Consider the following 20,604-nt stretch of genomic DNA (forward strand, 5'->3'; position numbering starts at 1 on the left):
ACAACAGCAATTGGCCTAAAACATTGGGCTTCGTTTGTAGACAAAAAGAAAGTTGAAGCTGGTGAAGAGGACAAAAGCAACTAGACTGTTCTCTGCTTCAGCCTCACCTCTTCCCTGCAGGCTGCCAGTTGGCAGGGGCTAGAGCAGGACACCTGAGTCGGAAAGAACTCAGTTCCAGACTTGTTCCCCCAGAAATTAAACCTCTGATCAAGAGGAAAGTTAAATACTGCAAAGCTCCATCAAACAAAAAGAGTCTTTGCCACTCCACCTCCTTAATGTTCAAATGTGCCAGCAAAGAGGGGGAAAAAAGAAGCTTGCAGAGTTAGGGTGACAGAGATCTTGAAGGAAAGGAATTGGGGACTTCCAAATGGAAAAAAAAATTCTCATAGGGGAGACAGGCACATTGCTTTGGTGCATAAATCTCACATCCTCTCTCTCCTCACCGCATTTTTCTCCAAGAAGATAGTCCAAATTTCCTTCCCCAGCACACGGGCATCCTTGGGTCCCATCTGTTGGCAAACATCTGCACACAGGTAGAACAGCTGCAAAGAGTCAAACCAAGCAGAAAAGGAAAGAAAAAAAAAAACAAAACCTTGGTTAAAGAGGTGGGAAGGGAGTAACAGGGTGCGCATTAAGTGTCTTGGTTATCTTACCAAAGGGTTTGGATCTGCCTGAGAGAAAATGTACCGCAGGAAGACGCCCAGGTGGGCAGGACGGGACTTCAGCTTCTCCAGGTCTTGGAAGAGGCCATCACACTGAAAGTACAAAACACAGTGAGTAAAGACAGTGTTTTCGAGTCCTAACTCCTCTCACCTTGGGTTCTGCATCCGTCCAAGTTAGTTTGTATTGTCTATAAACGTCAAAATGTACAGCGCTGTGTATCTTAGGATCCAATTTAAATGCGCATGTATTGTCTTTAAGATCTTGTTTGGCATCTTTCTACCTTTGGTTCCATTGGAATACTTGCAGATTACTCCAACATTTCAACTCTCATTTCCCTCTCCATTGATAAATTGGGTAATTAACGGAGCTATGGAATGGTATTCCACTGAGCATAAGAGAATCAGATTCTTTCCAATCAAAACAGTTCTGCTAAGTAGTTCTTCTTCTTTACATCAGCGATATTTCATCTCTTTAGTCTTTTCATTGTAATTTTTAATGAATCATTGTCAACCGAGTTGAGCTCCAATTTACGGAGAATGATCCGGTCTACAAACTCAAGTTTTAGTTTAGCTTCGTAGTGACAGTAACACACAGGCACCTGCTGCCTGGGCGCATTCCTTCATTTCCAGCTGGCTTGGGAAGAAGAAATGAGCAGCTATACAGAAGGCATTCTTGCCTTTCTAAAAGCTACCCGAAAAGGAGTATCCACAAACATCTACACCTGCTTTTCCCAGACTTGAAATGTAATCTATGCCTGTTATTTTTCACCTCCCTGTGCGTACATTTACCTGTTTCAGGGGTAGGTAATTTTCCAAATAGTCTATTTACCACATTAATTACTCTCTCCGCAAATAACCAACCACAACTGGCATACAGAAACAGAGAAAGAAGGGATTGTATATGGAAAATCAAATAGCTGGGATTGCTAGTGATAGCAGGTTCTTAACATGGGGACTCTGATGGAGGGCTGGACCCTCCCAGAGCTGTGCTATACCTGAGCATTACTAATGTTTTAAGTCACCTCAGGCAAAAAGTCCAGATATCATCATTCCTAGATTATGAGGAGTTCTGCAAAGAAAGCCTCAGGGTGGTGGAGAGAGGGAGAAGCCCTCACAAACCACAAGTAACATACCTCAGTGATGTAATACCCTGGATCGTAGTCTTCCTCTGGTCCAATAATTAGGGATCTTGGTGAGCCCTAGGGACAGAGGATTAAAGAGACATTTATTTTAATAATTTATATTCCGCATATCCTACAACTCTATTCAGGTCCTCAAGCATTATTCCCTAACTGTCCTGGTGGGCTCCCACTCTATCTAATGTACCTGGGGCAATGAGAAGTAAGTGACTTGCCCAGGGTCACAAGTAGCAGTGTGGGATTTGAACCCACAACCTCAGGGTGCACTACACACTCCCACATTATGCAGTTCTGATACAATTTAAAATCCACGTTATTTCTATTCATAAGTAAACATGTGATTCGTTCATTAAAATATGAGGTACCAGGAATGATTATTTCTTCTTCATGCAACACTAAATCATACTGAGTGTGCGGTCTCTCTGCATGAGGTCAGGCTCTCAGTGCACCCCTCCTGTAGTTTATGAATTTTGGCAAGAGAAGGTCAGGTTTTGTTTACTTACATACACATCCAAAATAGGGTGGGGGGATATTTCTGTCCTAATTTGACCCTAGAGTAGTTACACTTGGGGTGGGAGGAAGGGTGGGAAGATATTATTAATATGAAGAGGGTAAGGTTACTGGGCAAATAAATGTCGCTATATTTTATTTTATAATCATTGAGTGGGGTGGGTGGGAGAAAATAAGTGGTTATTTATATAATTGTAAGTGGATGTGCTTAAATTGATGTTTTATGGGTTCTATATTCACGTATTGTACTTTAGAAGTATGGAAAATCAATAAAGAAGTATAAAAAAAAAGAAATGTGTATCCTACCAGAGCTGGTGTTAGACAGCGAGCGTGAGCAAGGACCTAACAGAGAGAGGAAAAGTCTTTTATTTTGTTTACACTACAGTGTTGGCATGGGGCTGGAGAGGGCAAAGGGGGGATGGGGTGGGTGACGTTTGAAAAAAAACCCAAACACCCTATTGGGCAGGAAAAGTGAATCAAATCGAAACGTTTTTCCCTAAATTGGGCAGCACTAGTCATGGACCAACTGAACCAGAAGCATTACATGGAGACGAACTTGAAAAGCGTCCCTGAAACCAGGCTTGGTTGAACCGATTATGGCTTATGCACGAACTAATTACGCAAGCCATTACTGAATCATTTTTCATCTTTCATTTTCCCCTTAGTATATGCGTCTATTAAGCTCTGGTCCTGAGGTATCTGGACAATAAGAAAAGGGAAATTTCCAGCAGGTAGTAACGTTATTATGTGAACGAGCACTTTATTTGATTTATGTCCATCGGTGACATCAATGATGGTGTGCGATTAGGAAACAGATTTGTTCCAGCCTCATTGAGTGAAGGAGCCGTGGCTCCACGGCTGTGGAGTTCAGGTGCTCACACTGAGAAGTCGCCTCATGTTTAAAACATTTGACGCTAGAAATGTTGATTCTAGTCCTGCTGGAGTTCCCGGTTTCATGTCTAAATACCCCGCCATGCTACTGGATTCATAGACAAAACTGTGGAAGACAAAGGCGTGCGCCGACAACTGAGCGCAAGACGGAGGCACGCGCCGAAGAAAATGACAGTTTTTAGGGGCTCCGACGGGGGATTTTGTTGGGGAGACCCCCCACTTTACTTAATACAGATCGTGGTGGCATTGTGGGTGGTTTGGGGGGTTGTAACCCCCCTCATTATACTGTAAACTTAACTTTTTCCCTGTTTTTAGGGAAAAAGTGAAGTTTTCAGTAAAATGTGGGGGGTTACAACCCCCCAAACCCCCCCACAACGCGGCGCGATCTGTATAAAGTAAAGTGAGGGGTTCCCCCCCCACCCCTTCCCGTCAGAGCCCCTAAAAACAGTTATTTTCTTCGGAGCGCACCTCCGCGCTGCGCTCAGTTGTCGGCACACCCCTTTGTCTTCCGCGATTTTGACCTGACACCATGCTACTGTGTTACATTTACAACTGTGAAAAAGATTGGCGAGCACTGCTCTACAGTTTGTAAAGAAAGACTTCTTAGGTCTATCCTCCCAAAGCTCACTGTGTCCACTCCTGGGATGAAGGCCGTATCAGACCCCTGTCGGCGATGTTGAAAAACCTTCATTGAAATGATGGGTGATGTTCGTGGGCTGTCCAATCCCGGATCAGACAGAACAGAGTTCCGATTCAGCGAGATCTGGTTGCGAGAAATGTTGAACTTAGCACTAATTGAACTTGTGAGTACTAAAGCCACAGTCATCCGTCAACACGAAAGACGCCAAGCTTGAAACCCTGACTAGCATTACCGCTCACGTGGTTCAACTCCCTCTTATTTGTCCAATAGATGCGTTTTTTAAACTAGGTCAAAATAATTCATCCAAACCAGAAAACGCCAGCAATATATACTGTTCACAGAAGTTTTGAGCAATCGCCACTAAGCTGGGTTTTTTTTCTTTTCATTAGCTATATATGTCAAATTCATCCAAACCAAAGGCACGCCCTAGCCGAAAAACTACCGCCTGCTTAAAAGGAGCCCCAAGAATAAATCATTAGTTGATGTTCGGCCTCGCAGCCCACTCATTTTAAAATGATGTTCATGAAGAATGAACAAGGCCGAGCCCTGATGCAGATGGCGCTGCGAAACGTGCAGGTCGGCTGTGGGTCTGAACATCAACTAAAGCCAAGTGTTAAGATTTAGTCTTAGTTTGGAAGAATATGTGAAAAAGGAAACAAAAAAGGAAGTGCAAGTGCTGCGTTTGAAGACCCTGACAAATAAATTTGAGACGTATCCTATTTAAGGCACTAAAAAAACATCTCAATCCAAAGGCAAAGTTCAAAGAAACAAAGACCTCATGACTGTCTCCACCACAAGACCAGTAATATGTCTACACATGTACATGCTCTGTTGTTTCAAGCCTTCAGAAACGTGCAAGCAGCACTTGTTGGTTAAATCAAGGCTCAAGGCAATAAGAACCATTTTTTTCACAAAGTTTTGTATAATGTTTTCCAACCATTAAGGAGCGAATCATGCTAGTATTCTGCTCCCCAAGGATGGATGATGGCCCATCGGGAGAAAAGGGCTACAGACACACAAAAAAAGAACAGTTTGCAAATCCCTCATTTCTGTATCAAAAAGGGCCAATCCAACCTGCCTTTCTGAAGTCTATCTAGAAGAAGAGAATAAAATTCTCAAAATCCTAGTTAGAGAAAGAAACTTAGCATGTTTCCCATCTGAACTCACCTCGCTGATGGATGGGATCCGTTCCGTACCAGAGTCTAGGCCGCTGTCCCCATCCTGCGAATCCAGAGAGAAACGGCCTGCAAAGAGAGGCAGAAAAATGCATACAATGAAATTTTTAAAAGCCATGGACCAGTTTACGCATTATGCAATACAGATTAGAAGACCTAAAGGAAAACAAAGCTCAGGAAGTGAGCTTAAAGTGAATCAGAGTTCCAGCACCAAGCCCAGGACAAGTAAAGACAATAGAGTGAGCAGGTATAAACACACAGACAGATCAAGCTTATTCATGCCTCATGGCATCTATATTCTGTGCTTGTATCTCAAGGAATAGACAGGAGGACAGAAGGATACAGGGATTGTCACCTCTAGAACAGAAGGACTCAGGGGATAAACACAGAACTTGCCACCAACGTAACTGGTGGTGGTGGTGGTGGGGACTCAGAACCTGTTACCTCTAGGACTGGAGGACTCAAGGGATGGTCACCACTTTTAGGATGGGAAGGCTCAGGGGATGGACAGAGGGAACGAGACTGTCACCTCTGTGACTGGGGGTGCTCAGGGGATGCCCACAGGGATGGAAAGCCTGTAGGTCTGGACACAAGGATATTATGCTTGTCACCTCTAGGACTGGAAGGCTCAGTTATACAGCATGTGTCACCTTGAAATGGATAGGACTCAGTGGACCAGTACAGAGATGAATATTTCAAGTTTAAATCTCAGGAAGTTAACCTATTTCAGAATCATAGCTATAGAAAAAAACTAGTGGTGCCCGTATTAAGAAAGAGGGAAGTACTCACCCTCCATAGCTCTGCGACTCACAGGGCTTGGTTCAAAGTGGGACTTTACTGGATCCTGCAGTGAAACAATAAGAAGAGAGCTGCAGGCTCCTGGGTCCATTCCTCTGTGCAGCACAGCTTCCAATTCCTCTCACAGGGTATTCTGGACAGCGCAGCCCTTTTTCTCAACAGGAAAAGCGGACTGCAAGAGCCAGAATATACAGTAAAATCTTGGATTTCGAGTAACTTGGTGTGCGAGTGTTTGGCATTACATTTTAGCTTGATAAACAAGCGTCGTCTTGCAATACACGTGTTTCATGTCATAACTGAGCCGATGGTTCTTCTCTCTCTGATGCTGCAGACTTTTCGAAATGAGCACGGTCTTGCAATATGAGTACATCTATGCGCGTCACGTGTAATGACTACTCTATAGTATTTTGTATTAAAGTTTTGGGGTTGTGGAACGAATCGTCTGAGGTTCCGTTATTTCCTATGGAGAAATTCGCTTTGATATACGAGTGCTTTGGATTACAAGCATGCTTCTGGAACGAATTACGCTCGCAAACCAAGGTTTTACTGTAGTTGGAAAGGAAGCTTAAGCAAACTAAAGCAATATGGTGAGGCGGAAACAAGGGTGTATCATTTACTCCATAACATCTGTTAAGAAGACAGGTTGATGATACAACAAAAGAAGTAGAGCTGAATGAGGACTTCCAACAAAAGACAAGGGCCCCGAAGCACTAAACCAGTGGTTCCCAACCCTGTCCTGGAGGACTATCAGGCCAATCGGGTCACTTCCATTATATGCAAATCTCTCTCGTGCTAGCCTGAAAACCCGACTGGCCTGGTGATCCTCCAGGACAGGGTTGGGGACCACTGCTCTAAACTCACTGTGCTTTAGCGTCGAAGAGTTTTACCTACCAATGCACCTAATGGCTCACCATGGTGCTTTTCCTTGCTTCGTAGTAGCCTCTGACTCTGGTCATTAATATTAAAACAAGCACTCCAGGCGATGCCCAGACACTGACTGGTGATGCACGAACGGAAGTGCTCCAAAATTAACGGCAGATTAGGAGGTGCTGGTAATGTGTTAAAAACACAGCTCAGGTGCCTGTGTTGAAGGCGCTTTTCTTGGGTGTGCATCAAAAGATTAGGTTGCCCATTGCATGAGAGGTAGAAGTTGGGGGAGGGAGGGGCTGACAACTTCATGAGGGGAGCACTTGCCCTACCGAAGCAGTATAACAAAAATTGTTAGTTCATCCCCCTCCCCTTATGATGCACGCCTGTGATTAACGCTGATGCGCACAGACATGTCTCTTTCCATGGATTATTCTGCGCATGTGATCGGATGGGATTTCCTTGGGCCTCGATGAACCTCATTTGCATGTGAGATTCTTTGAGCATCACTTGTCGTTTTCAAATTGGACAATTTAAGGATTTTAGAGCATCGGGGCCTAGGAGGGCTCTCCTTGCCTTTTGCTGGAAGTCCCTCCCTCATTGCGTCTTTTTCATCTGGACTCTGGTCTAGTTTGAAATGTGAAGCCAGCATGTTACATTCTTTTATATTTCTTTCTCAAATGGTTTCTTTTCCTGCATGTGACTGGTAGGGAGCTACATTATTCACATCAAACTAGCAGAGACCCCCCCCCATCAAAACAATTCTGCTGTTACCACTACTGTGAACCAAAGAACTCAAATGCCTTGGAATACTGAATTTTCCCCCTATATTTACAAGGGATCCCGCGATAAAGAACTTTTTCCCTATTGGTTTTCCCATTTACACTCTCTTTCCTCTAACGTATTGTAGTTCAACCCCCTTACCTCTTGTTTAATGTATGTGTTATTGTGTGTTTATTGGTAGGTTTCTTTGTACTTTGAATGTAATTTTTTTTGTTTTTAAATTTGTCCTTCCCTTTTATTTTTGTAAATCGTCTAGAATTTTGGATAGGTGTTTAATCAAATTTGGACTCCAATTAAAGCAAAACCGATGAGCTTTGACGGCAGCTTCAGAGGTTGGAAAGACAGACCAATGCCAGACATGCTTCGATGGTCAGGAACAGGTGCTGGGCAGACATCTACAGGCTGTATCCAAAATTGACAGGGAGAAACTGTTTAATCAGTGCAGTGTGTCAGATTCAACTCTGATCACCTTGTTGGGAAGAATATATAGACAGTCAACATTTACGATGTTCCTATTCCGTGTGGCTACATATTGGTATAAATGGCCTGAAATAAAACAGCGACCCTCACAGAAGTATGGATTTTGCTGGTAGGCGTGTACAGGGCAGAGAGTGCGTAGATTATACAATTCAGTAATCCACAGCTGGATATTTACATCTGGACTGAAGCAGGTGTAAATGTTTATTTCTGCAAGGTAAGCATGATTTCTGCTGCTTATGCTCGTAGTAGGTGCCTACAAATCTTTCTACTATAGTCCTTCCAAAGGCAGGCCTTTGAGCCTTCCCAGCAATCACAATCACCCCAATACCATTCCTCCCTGCAGTTTCAGGAGCTGTCATTTTGCTTTGAATGCAGTAATTCTCTGGTCCCCCCTACAAACTGCTGCCCTAGGCTACTACCTGGTCCTGTATGATGGTTTGGCCATCCCTGCATAGGTTCCTACTCGCCCTCTTACCTTCAAAGTGTGCATAACATCCCACAATACACATGCTCAGGACACACAAACTATATCTATTGTAATGAAAAGACACTGGCACCTTGTGGTCACTGCCGATAATGCAACCTTTTACTAATTCTGGGAAACACATCTTCATGCCTCCAAGAAAGAAACAAGCAGGAAAGGGGATAACAAGAACGAGGACAAACGCTTACTTTTCCGCTGCACTACTCTGTGGATAATGAATTTTAGAAGCCAAATGCCTACAGTTCCAGAAACATATACTCTATTGGCATTTTCTTTTTTCTGGGATGGATCCATAGTAGTAACGGGGCCTCGGTGGGCCTTGCTCACCACTGCTCCGCCTGTCTCCTGCTGGATCTTCAGCTGCAGCTGGTGCACTCGCCGGCGGGCTCTCTCGATCTGTTCCTCGAGGAGGGCAGAGGAATTCCGACTATACACATCACACAGGCTCTGCAGGGAGGGCAAGGAGGGGTATGACAGAAAGCAGGAGGGTTTACATGGACCCAATGCATAATGTGACCATTTGTCCCGTTGTCCCCAGGCACAGCTTCGGGACGCCGAAATGTCCTGTTTTCAGAAAGAGCTTCCCAAAGCTGTGCGTGGGGACAACGGGACAGGTGATCGCGGAGCCCGGGATTTCTCCCTGCTTCCCCAACATTTATGATTAAGAAATCCCAGAATTAATCTTTATCTTAAATCTTAAAGAATGATCATTGATATCAGGTTAAATTAGTAAAAAGCCAGTGACAAATAACACATCTATGTCTCACTGCAGTAAAGTGACTTTGAGCGGTGGGGGTGGTGTATCGAGATAAGCTGATATAGTGAATGCACAAACTCGGAGTGGTTAACTGTGGACATTCATAATACTTGAACGAATACCATGTTTACTGACAGCACATTTCTAAACAGGAGCCAGTCACCCTCCTTGTCTGATGCTGAATACTCCTAGCACAAAATTGGGTGTATTGATATTTTCTCTGTTTTTATACACAACTTAACTACAGGTTCTTATTTTCTACCTGGGGTAACTTGACCAGAGACACAAAGAGCTGCAGAGGGAGAAGAACCCGGTTCCTCTGGTTCTTAGATGACTATACTAACCATTAGGCTACTCCTGCTACTTGGAAGAGACAATGCAGCTGAAGAACTCTACCTGGATGGTATTAGGGCAGAGCTCAGGCACCTTATCAAATGCTGGTCATTTTCGGTGCTACATATATTTATATAAGTTGGGGCTTCCTGTTGTCTAGTTTTTGGCATGCTCAAACCACACGCGTTTGCCACCCTCAATCTCACCACTGAAGGTGTCACACACACATAAATAGTGGCTTTATGAAAAGACTATTTGCATGTGTAGATGCCCCTAAAATTGTCCCCATTTCTTTGTTTCTGTCTCTTTCATGCCAGCTGAACTCGACTTGCTTAATTCTTCAAAATGACACTGAGTGAAGAAGGATCTGTCCCCACCCTCTTGCAGGGACCTGACCAGATTGACTAGAGAATGCACCTGGGTCCTGCTAGCCTCAGATGGAAGAGCAAAGCCTGGTCTCTAATGATGAAACGCACGATACTACCATCAAGCCTGAGGCTGGCCCTGCCAGCATGGTTATCCATTTAAAAAGCATGTAATCGCCTTTAAGAGCTACAAATCACCCAACTGAGTGAACCCCCCAAGAGACTGCACAATTATTCCCAGCCAGTTTTAGTGACTCTTTCACTAGCATACCTGCAACTCTGTCTCTTCCTGCTGCAGCATCTTTCGAAGAATCTGAGTTGCATGCTTTTGAACTTCTGGGTCCTGGAATTAAAAGGCATGAAGATTTTGATCCCTAGTAGATCCCCATAGAAAAGAAAACTCACCCCCAATTGGCCCAAGATTTTGTTTCTTACCTGCAGTGGTTTGGGCCCTGTGATTCTCTGCGGAGGAGGCAATGGAGGTGGGGGTGGAGGCACTGGGGACATCTGAGTGCTCCTGAGAGCCCCTGAGGAGCTCAAGTCCTGCTGGAGCCCTGAGAGTCCCACTGAGGTAGGAGGGGAACCCAGAAGGGTAAGTGCAACATAAGCACCAGCTGAAACAAAACAAGGAGAGGAAAAAGCAAATATAGACAAACAAAGGAACTATATATTTCACTGCAATATATTCACTTTTGGTTTTTTTACTTTTTTTCTATTTTGATTGTCTTCTGTGGACCATTCTGCAATTCATTTTGTAACGTAACACACATCAAAAAATCCAAAAGAGAGAAATTATGTCTTTCCTTTAGTCCTACCACACCAGTCCAGAACCTGTGGGTTATGCCCACTGACCAAAGAATGGAGACAGAGAAACAAAGCAATTCTGTGTGAAGCCTTGGAACACTCAGTATTTTGAACCACCAAGCAATGGTGTTAATGCTCACAACTCCGGTCAAATGTTGTATTAATCCACTGTATTTATGAAGAAGTTACCACCTGGGTCAGGAGCTACCTAAAAATCCATCGAGCTAAGTTAGAGGCATTCAAAACAGAAGTACTTGGAACTGAGAAATAAAAGAAAAATTGACAGGATAATAATTCAGAATAATTTTATCTGATTATGGATGTTTTTATTGTGGTAGGCGGGTAATGAATATTGGAAATAAATAAAATTATATTCAAACAGGGGGGGCTTCTGAACGGATCTTATAGAATTAAAGGAAAGAAAATGATCCAATAAGACAATTTCTCCTTCCTTAGCGTTCAGACCAGACCAGTCCAGAACCTGTGAAATGTAGCAAAGCAGTTTCCAAACAAAGTTCAATCCAAGAAGAGGAATACTACTTACATCAAAGAAAACTAAGTTGCAATTTCAAGTACGGCCAGAGCCAGAACCAGAATGTGTCATCCCATCAAATTGCAACCCATACCAATAAGACTGGTAGAAGAGAAGCAACTATTAGATCCAAAAAAACCTTCCCAATTACCCACATGTTTAGAAAATAACACTGGGAAGAAGTATACAAGGTACTTAACCTTATTCTACTACATGCATCTGGTCCCATGGCCTATGCTCCAAGTGGTGCAGAAGCAATCCTGTGCAGAAAATAATTCAAATATTCCCTTGAGATTGAGACTAGCCTGGCCTAGGAGACGTTAATCCCTTCGCCAAGAGACTAGGAGTATAGCACTTAGTTACCATCTCTTGGTGTCTTAATGAGTACTTGCTCAGACCAACCAGATGATCCCATATGAATGCATTCCAAAACCTGCCCAGGAATTAAAAAGGGCAACCAATAAACTCCTGGAGCATATTTAGGGAGAAGATGCTTATATATAAGAGAATTCTTCAGACAACCAAAAAAAAAAAAAAAAAGGAGGTAGCTCTAGGAGTATATTTCAGTTCTCCAGATGATTCCATAAGCCATTCCACCACTCCTTGAGCTAGAAGAAACAGTAGAAAGGGGATGACAGTTCTTCCCCAGCCACCTTACTGACTTGGCTCCTGATGACTTCTTGTTTCCTGAACTTAAATCCACACTGAAAGGAAAGCGATTCGACACCATTGAAAACATAAAGCAAAATTTGACACAGCAACTTTTGGCAATTCCTGAAGATGCATTTAAGGACTGTTTCCAGAAGTAGAAACAAATTTGGGAAAAGGAAGTCCTTTGAAGGGGACCCGATGGAATAAGTTGTAAGATTGTTTAATACATTTTTATAAAATCAGTCCTGGAAGTTTTTGAACAGACCTCGTATTATGGCTGGAAAAGGAAGGAGGGGGGGACGGTCCAACACTAAACTGAACATCCCATCCTTGATGATCAATGAGCAATGTTCAAAAAACTGCTGCTACTACTACTTCCCCAGACAACTACTGTACTGCCTAGTTCCTGGGTTCAAAGCTAATGCACACTTTTTCCTTTCATATTGAAATCGCTGCTGCCAGACTCTCTCCAGGGCCATTTTTGGTACTAGCACAGATGCACTTCAGCTCCCCATAACCAGATGAAATGGTTATGTGGCTGCCTCTGCAACCAGCACAGCCTTGCTTTCCACAGGGCTCCAAACAAAATGCCTGCTCCCAGACACATCACAACTGGCTGGTCACTCCCTTACCATTACCACTATTGTCTCTTCTAATTTTAAATTTTTAAACTTTTTTCTTCTCTTAGTCCACTTGTATTGGACATTTGTTTTTAATCCCGTCCTTTTGTTTCTCCCTTTGTACCTCACTTTCCTTTAACTATTGTAGTTCTTCCCTTCTTTCCATTCGTACCTTATTTTTTGTGAAGTTATGTTAATTGTACTACCTGTTTTATGTACAACCACCTTGAAATAAATAAGGTGGTATATCAAATCAATAATAAACTTGAAACTTGAAAAGGGGGTGGAGGGAGTAGGAGGAAAAGTAGATTTCTTCAGAGCTAGAAGAGCCCTAGAATGAGAAACGATCCTGGACCCCTCCAGGCATTTAGTGACAGTCAAAAGAGCCAAGACAACCCGCTTATCTAAACCCAACCAGGTTCCCAGTTCTTTAACTGGGTTCAGGAGTAAATCCCAACACCAGCGATGCCAGTATACCATCTGCTAGAGACAGAGAAAAATTGAAGAGAGGCTAACTACACAGTGCTCTATATAAGGCAAGGTTCACAAATATTTGTCCTCTGTCTCCATCTGCTGGTAGAGGACATAACCTCTTCATCTGAACTGCTCTGGTAGATAAGGAAACCATAAAAGACAGAAAACATATCCCCCCTTCTACAATCAATACTTTGCTACCCGGTTCTACAACCTTTTTCATCCAGCCCACTCAAACCACTAATATACTTCATTTCATGGTCAGCCTCCCACCACTAGCAGAGATCAAAAAGCATTCACCATCAAGCACAATACTCAGCGTTCCATCTTCTGCATATAAGATTGCGGCAGGCAGTTAACTGTGTGCACCATCACTACATGATTTACTGAAATAAGCAAGACCCCAATGATTGAGAAGGACCAGTCCATGCCAACCCCCTTCCCGAACTTACATTTGATGAGCTTCACTACTTCCAGGTGGGAGCTGTTCGCCACCAAGGTGCCATTCACCTGTGGATCAGACCAGGGTTAGCGAGAGGGCTGTGCCAGCAAGGTAAGAGAAGAGGGGTGAAGACATGAAGACTATAGAAATAAGGCAGAAGCACATTTGTGCCAAGAAACATTCAGTATGTCTGCAAATAAGACTGCTTGAATTACCCAATTGTACCAAAGAACTGTAGCCTTCTAACCTCTCTCCTACCGCTAAAGTCCCTTTCTGTTTGTCTTATACATGCTTGAATTCTGCAAACAACACTGGATGGTACAGAAGAGAGAACAGGATATAGGAATCCCACTGATAAAACAAAAGACAAATATTTTGCAAGAAAGAAAAAAAAATAAAAGATAGAGTTGTGGTAAATGGTGGGAAGCAGGCACCAGAGAAACTAAGCAAACTGAGTGAAGAATTCAAAAGAATGATAGGCAGATTGGGCCTTCTCTTTTTGCATTTTAACATGTAAACAGACACTATCAGGGCTGTACAACATGGATTTGGAAACTGGCATTTTCTTAAAATCAAGATGAAGCAACAAAGGTATGCAAAATAAACAATTTCTGTGGATATTTTAGACTCTCATGAGGCATTTGAAAGAGATTCAACAAGCGGCATGAACAAGATGCCATGCCACCCAATCTGAGCCTTTTCAGAAAGACAAAGCATGAGGATTTAACCAGAAGGTCCATCCTTTTTTTCTGGACTCTGCTCACAGCATTTCTGGCAGTTTACAATGAATTAAACCCAGTTAAAGGTGGATTCTTTTAGTAACCTATGTCTTTGTCTTAAGTTTATTTTCTTTTTCACTGTGCACTTTATTTCAAAAACAAAACAAACCCACTTACTTTGACTATTCGGTCTCCCTCTTGCACACCAGCTCTCATGGCGGCTCCTCCTGTAACACAGCAAAGTGTTGTTAGAAAAAGATAAAAGTCCTCTAGCATCCATATTAAGAATTCCAACCAAACCAACTCTTCAGATGGTGTAGGATACCTTCAGAGCTCATGAATTGCAACTAAGTGACCTTGATTTGTTTGGGGGAGGTTGTTTGTTTAACCCATAAGAACATAAGAATAGCCTTACTGGGTCAGACCAATGGTCCATCAAGCCCACGGTGGCCAATCCAGGTCACTAGTAGCAACATTCCATGCTACCAATCCAGGGCAAGCAGTGGTTTCCCCCATGAGGGGAGGGGAGGTTATTCCAGATCTCAGTGATTCTAAAGGGGAGGGATGACCCAAGTTTGCCTACATGGGAAATACCTTTTATGGAAGGGAAGGATAGTTTAAAAATTTGGGAGGATCTGGAGGAAGTAGGGGTTGGGGAGTTCCAGGATAGAGGAATAACGGCAGGAAGGATGCCATGTAGGATCTTGTAGGCCAGACACGCACATTTGAAGTGGATCCTGGGGATTACTGGGAGCCAATGGAGCTTAGACAGGAGTGGTGAGACGTGATCAAATTTGCTTTTCGCGAAAACAAGCTTAGCTGCGGCGTTCTGAATCCGCTGAAGTCTGTGGAGGCTTTTCTTGGTTAGGCTGAGGTAGATAGAATTGCAGTAATCCAATCTGGAGAGGATGATGGATTGTACTAGGACTGCGAAGTGTTTTTGGTGAAAATAGGGTCTGACTTTCCTTAGCATGTGAAGGCTGAAGAAGCATTTCTTCACCAGGGATTGGAGATGTTCGTTGAAGGATAGAGAAGAGTCTAAGGTGACACCCAGAACTTTGCTTGAGAACTCGAGCTGTAATGGGGGGCCGGAGGACAATGGGATGGAGGAAGGTAGATGGTCTAATTTTGGGCCGAGCCAAAGGAGTTTTGTTTTGGACTCGTTTAGTTTCATATGCATTGTGAATGCCCAGGATTGGAGGTTCTTTATGCATGAGGATATGTTCGTGGAGAGGTTAGTGAGGTTCGAGTCGGTCTCAAGGAGGACGAGGATGTCATCAGCGTAAGTGTAAAGAGTTTCAAGGGGGGATAGTTGTAGTAGTTTCAGGGAGGACATGTAAATGTTAAAGAGGATTGGGGAGAGGGGTGAGCCTTTTGGGACACCACAAGTCGGGGTCCAGGGGGAGGATGAGGTGCCGCTCATGTTAACCATGTATGAGCGGGAGCGCAAGAATTTGGAGAACCAATCAAGAACTATGGAGCTAATGCCTATCTCGGAGAGTTGGAAAATTAGAATGTCGTGGTGGACAACGTCAAAAGCTGCGGAGAGGTCGAATTGTAGAAGGACAACAAACTTGTTACGAGAATGCAGTTGCTGAACCTTAGAGATTAGAGAGGCCAATAGGGATTCAGTGCAGAAGTTGGGTCTGAAGCCATATTGGTAAGGTAAGAGGATGGAGAATCTTTCTAAGTAGGAAGAGAGCTGGGTAGATATGATAGACTCGAGCAGTTTGGTGAGGAGAGGGATATTTGCTATTGGACGTTAGCGCCAGCAGCCTGATTCCATCCCGCATAAGGTGGAGTCCATCCTTTCGGAACAAGTTCCCCCTTTCCCAGAAGGTTGCCCAGTTCCTAATGAATGGATGACTGACAATCAATTAAAATTGAATATACGGAAAACTGAAATTCTTTGTATTGGACGTGAAAAACATCTTATGATGTTTCCATCAGAAATAGTCCTGGATGATATCGTCATCCCAGTCACTGTAAATACTTGGGAGTCATTTTGGACTCTACTTTATCCTTCAAATCTCAAATTAAAACAACTGTATCAAAAGCGTTTCTTAAACTTTGTCTACTTCGTAGGTTACAAGATTATTTCTCAGATACGAACTTCTGATCCGTGCTTATCGCCCTAGTGACTCTTCATTTTGATTACTGCAAAAATTTGCTTTATTTGGGTTTTCCTAAATGTGTGATCCGGGCATTGCAGTTAGAACAGAATGCCGCAGCTCGTATGATTATGCACGCTTCCTCATTTGAATAGGTCACATCTATGCTGTATGAGCTCTACTGGCTACCCCTTGCTAGCCAGATGGCCCATTAGTTGTTAGATCATTGTTTCATATACATCAACCAGCTAGGTCTTTACATTGTGAGCACACATTGAGCCTGGAGGTGCCAGCTATGAAAAATGTAAGGTTAGTAAGTTGTCGTCAGTTGACGCTTACAGTACAAGGAGCGATATTATGGAATGCTCTTCCAGTTGATGTACGAAATGTTAACAGTCTGCTTTAATTTAGAAAGGTGGTGAAAACTATTTTATTCCACAGACATTTTGTTTGACTATATCTTTGATTTTGCAGCATTTGATTTATGGATGGTTATGTCAGGTAGAATGGGTTACAATCATATATTGAGGTTATCAGTGAACAGTAGGTTTTGTGCATTTGTTTATATTTTATGCATGTTTTTTATATCGTGCCTCACTCAGACTAGTAGGATGTAGTGAGTAATAAATTTTTAAATAAATAAATCTAAATCCATATGCAAAAACATCCTGAAAATGGGTTTCTACAAAAAAGAGAGTAACTAAAGTGAACATTGAGGGTGAGCAATCACTCACCTGGCCGGACAGACTGAACCAGGACAATGCGATCTCCACTGACTGTGAAACCAAATCCATGTTGATCTTTTTGAACAATGACGCAGCGTTGCACCAAACCTAAACCCAGAAGAAAAGACAAGAATCAGATCTCCTTGTTAGTGTCCTTAGTGATCGTAAGCAGGAGAGGTGGGGAAAAGGCAAGAAGCTGTGTTTCTCTAACAAAAAATGGTTTCCTTATGCAGTCAGTCGTCCTATAGCTTGGGGGGGGGGGGTACAGCAGAGCAGAACTGAGGTGCACTGGCAAAGCTGTATGGGGGGGGGTCTTATTTTATTTAGCCAGATTTTATTAATAGACCAACTTCAGCTTAAAATGATGTACAGAGGAATCAAAAATATCTAATAATCATAAGAATAGCCTTCTTGGATCAGACAAATGGTCCACCTGGCCCATTATCCTGTTTCTAATGTGGCCAATCCAAAAAGTAGCAACATTCCATCCCCGAGCAAGCTGTGGCTTCCTTTTCCGGTCAGCTGGAGAGTCAACAAACAAATCCAGAGGAGGGCGATAAAACTCAATCTTGGATGATATCCAACACCCATGGTCCAAGGAAATCTCCCACTTCCCTGAAATGCTGACAGCCAACCCCCAATATGCGGAAACACGGCCGCAAACCTGGTATCATTGGAGCTTCTTGGAGGGAGGGTTGACACAAGCCCCTGAGGATTGCTGGCGTCTGAAGGTTGCTGAATCACTGTCTATAACCTTGTAAGAACCTCTGGACAGAGGCCCCCTAGTTAAACTGCTGAGAATAAAGGGAGGGACAAAAATTTCTCCTACTCTCGCCCAGAGGGCAACGTGGTCTACTTTCTAGAAAAGACTTAGGGTGGCGATCTTCCACACTGGCCATAAAGTCATCAAGGCCCTTACTGAAAAGCATCTGACCCTTAAAGGGCAGCCTTGGAAGCTAAGTCGTCCACTCACTGCCAGATCCACAGCAATCTGCGAGCCAATATAGTATAAACCGACACGCTGTTCATGACTCTGATAAGGTCATATAAGGTGTTTGCCAAATAATCTTCCCCTTCCAGCACAAGCTGTAGGCAGCCATCCTCCACAGCAGAGGGCTGCCATCACAGTAAGGTGTGGCAAGCCCAAGCAGCAAACAAAGCAGCAGCCACAGCCTTGATCCCCAAGGCAAAAGCTTAAAAATGTTTTTTCAAAATCATAGAAACGTGATAGCAGATAAAGGCCAAATGGCCCATCTAGTCTGCCCATTCGCAGTAACCATTGTCTCTTCCTCTCTCTAAGAGATTCCACGGTCCTGAGCATCTTTCAGTATAACACCACTCTCGCTCTGGAGAGCTGAATGTCTGGTGACCTGAGTTACTGCTGAATCCACCTTCGGCTGGTCAAATAGCTGTTGGAATTCCAGTGCCATGGAATAAAGCCTGGACATGGCCTTGGCAACCCTCAGCAATGTCCGGATGCACAGGAAAAAAGGAGATCTGAGCGTTTGAGCCACTTATGACCATGCACTGGGAAGTAGAGGTTGGAATCTCCAGCTTCAACAAAGTGGTGGACAGAGACTGACTTGAAGAGATGCCCGATCTGAGGGTCATCCCCCCGGTCAAAAGCCAGGGAGGCCTCTAGACTGCCAGATCCAAACAGAGAGCCAGACCATCCAGGACTGAATCCGAGACCTGAGACAAAAACGGCATGGCAATTTACCTCCAATCCAGCCATTCTGGCTCCGAAAGATCACTGGAGCCAAGGCCCAGCTTGCTTAACTGAGAAGCACTCACCGGAGGACAAGACGCTCTCTGGGTCGATGGCTTTGCGCATGTAGGCTGTGCTGATCTGGACTCGGCAGAAAGGCTCTCCACATCAGATTTACAAATTCGGGGGAAAAGCTTTGTGCAGGGGAAGCAAATAAAGCCTGTAGAATCTCTGGCTGAGCTTTTGTGGGTTCTGCAGACTCCATGTGCCTCTGATTCATGTAATTGCAAGATAGAGGGCCTACACAGGACTTTTTGTTCATGGCACAGACCCACAGCGGTTCACTAGCCCTGGAGGACATGAATGGGGCTAAGTTCAAAGCTCCTGCCCTTTCCTTGAATTCACTGTGGCACGCGGTACAGTGATGCTACGCCAAATAACCAGTACAATTTTTGTAAGTAGCAGTGTCCTCATAACCTAAAGAGTCCATCCCAGTCAATTAAAATCAAATTTGAGGGGTTTTGAGGCAGCTAGAGGCTTTTGAAAAAAAGACTGTTTGAAATCCAAGATGGCCGCCACCAGTAAAATCATGCCAAAAACAGCCTGTGGAGATTGAAATGAAAATTCAAAATCAGTGAAAGGGCTTTGGAGGTGGGAGACCTAAACCCTAACCTCAGAAACCCTCAAAATTAAGATTTTCAGACTCACTCCGATTTTCCCATAGGAAATAATGGGGCTGTACTCACAGTTCTGTGGAGGTGCCTGTCTGTAAGCTGTTTGAGTACAGCTGGGGAGAAGGAAAGGGCTTTCTACCGCAGATGCTTCCAAATCCAAGTCCAAACTAAGAAATCTCTGGGCTGCCAGTCGGACCGACCCCGAACGAGACCTCCACATTCACGGAACCTCGCAGTGCGATGGGAGGTGAGCAAAATACAGCCAGTGCCCTGATACCCAAAGCCTGCACTCAAGCCACTGAGAAACTCAGAAGGTGAGCTGAATCCCAGGAGAAGGGACCCCCAAGCCCTGAATTCTCATGACAGGCTGGCTCCCCAGGTCCACCCGAAGGCTTGCCCTGCAGAGCTGAAGTCTGGCTCAGCGGAACCTGCATCCTTTCCCAGGCAGAGAATCCCCAAGAATGGGCCTCAGGGCACCAAAGCCTCAGAAAAATGAATTGAAGGCCAAAAAGAAAACTAAGCAGAGAAGATCAGAACACTGCTGCATGGTTCACTTGGAAAAGAAAAACTGGGACACTTTGCTCCGCCTCTACATAGGAGATACTCAAAACTGTAGTATTCACACTGCTGCAAGTCCAGTTCGTGGGAATGGATACTGACTCCTGAGTGGATGTAACAGAATTACCTTCACATGGATAAAGTTATCCGTTTTACAATAGGGTGTAATTTGAAATAATAGGGACAGAGTTAAATGTTATCCAGTGAGCAGCGATATTCAGTCGCTCACTAGATTACTGTTTTTATGATTTGGGTTGAATAAGTTGCTATAACATTAAATAAATGCCATTTTAGAGGGGGGAGAGGAGGGAAATAGAGATACTGAATACCTTGAAAATTGTGGGAGATAGGTAAGAAGGGGGGGACACTGAGCTGCCCCCTTGATAGGGAAGCACCCAGCTGAAGGTTTGTCTAGGGAGTTAGATTCCCTTAGGCTCATGCCTTACATGTAAATGTGTTTTCTGCCTCTTGTGCTAATGTTCTCCATAGAAAAGCTGGCACCTACTTTCCCTTACAGAACAGAATAAGTGCCACATTACTGAATTACCCTCTAATTTCATAAAATCTGGCAGGGAATTGTGCAGAGCAGGACCAAAATGTGTTAGCAGACTCTGTTCAATTCCAAGGACACAGGATTAAACCCAGCATATCATGCTATTTGTCATTTTCTTCCTCTTTATTAAACTTCAAGTAACAGAATTA

At 43.7% G+C, this 20,604-nt stretch overlaps 1 protein-coding gene across 8 annotated transcripts in view; it reads right to left on the minus strand.

Annotated features, from left to right (window-relative positions):
- ARHGEF11 (Rho guanine nucleotide exchange factor 11) overlaps window positions 1-20,604 on the minus strand; it is a 107,542-nt gene that overhangs the window by 50,299 nt on the left and 36,639 nt on the right. For 6 of the 8 annotated variants that reach the window (XM_033923603.1, XM_033923606.1, XM_033923607.1 and 3 more), the window contains 12 exons: window positions 16,972-17,070; window positions 14,304-14,353; window positions 13,418-13,475; window positions 10,320-10,498; window positions 10,156-10,227; window positions 8,757-8,876; window positions 5,807-5,861; window positions 5,010-5,086; window positions 3,831-3,965; window positions 1,796-1,861; window positions 654-755; window positions 444-542 (listed from right to left, as the gene is read on the minus strand). In XM_033923603.1, the coding sequence (XP_033779494.1) occupies window positions 444-542; window positions 654-755; window positions 1,796-1,861; window positions 3,831-3,965; window positions 5,010-5,086; window positions 5,807-5,861; window positions 8,757-8,876; window positions 10,156-10,227; window positions 10,320-10,498; window positions 13,418-13,475; window positions 14,304-14,353; window positions 16,972-17,070 (1,112 nt within the window). Of the gene's footprint in view, window positions 1-443; window positions 543-653; window positions 756-1,795; window positions 1,862-3,830; window positions 3,966-5,009; window positions 5,087-5,806; window positions 5,862-8,756; window positions 8,877-10,155; window positions 10,228-10,319; window positions 10,499-13,417; window positions 13,506-14,303; window positions 14,354-16,971; window positions 17,071-20,604 lie in introns of those variants that run through there. The other 2 variants (XM_033923610.1, XM_033923611.1) reach the window with 2 other exon arrangements.

The sequence above is a fragment of the Geotrypetes seraphini genome, chromosome 16 (genome assembly GCF_902459505.1).
Source record: "Geotrypetes seraphini chromosome 16, aGeoSer1.1, whole genome shotgun sequence".
Lineage (NCBI taxonomy): Eukaryota > Metazoa > Chordata > Amphibia > Gymnophiona > Dermophiidae > Geotrypetes > Geotrypetes seraphini.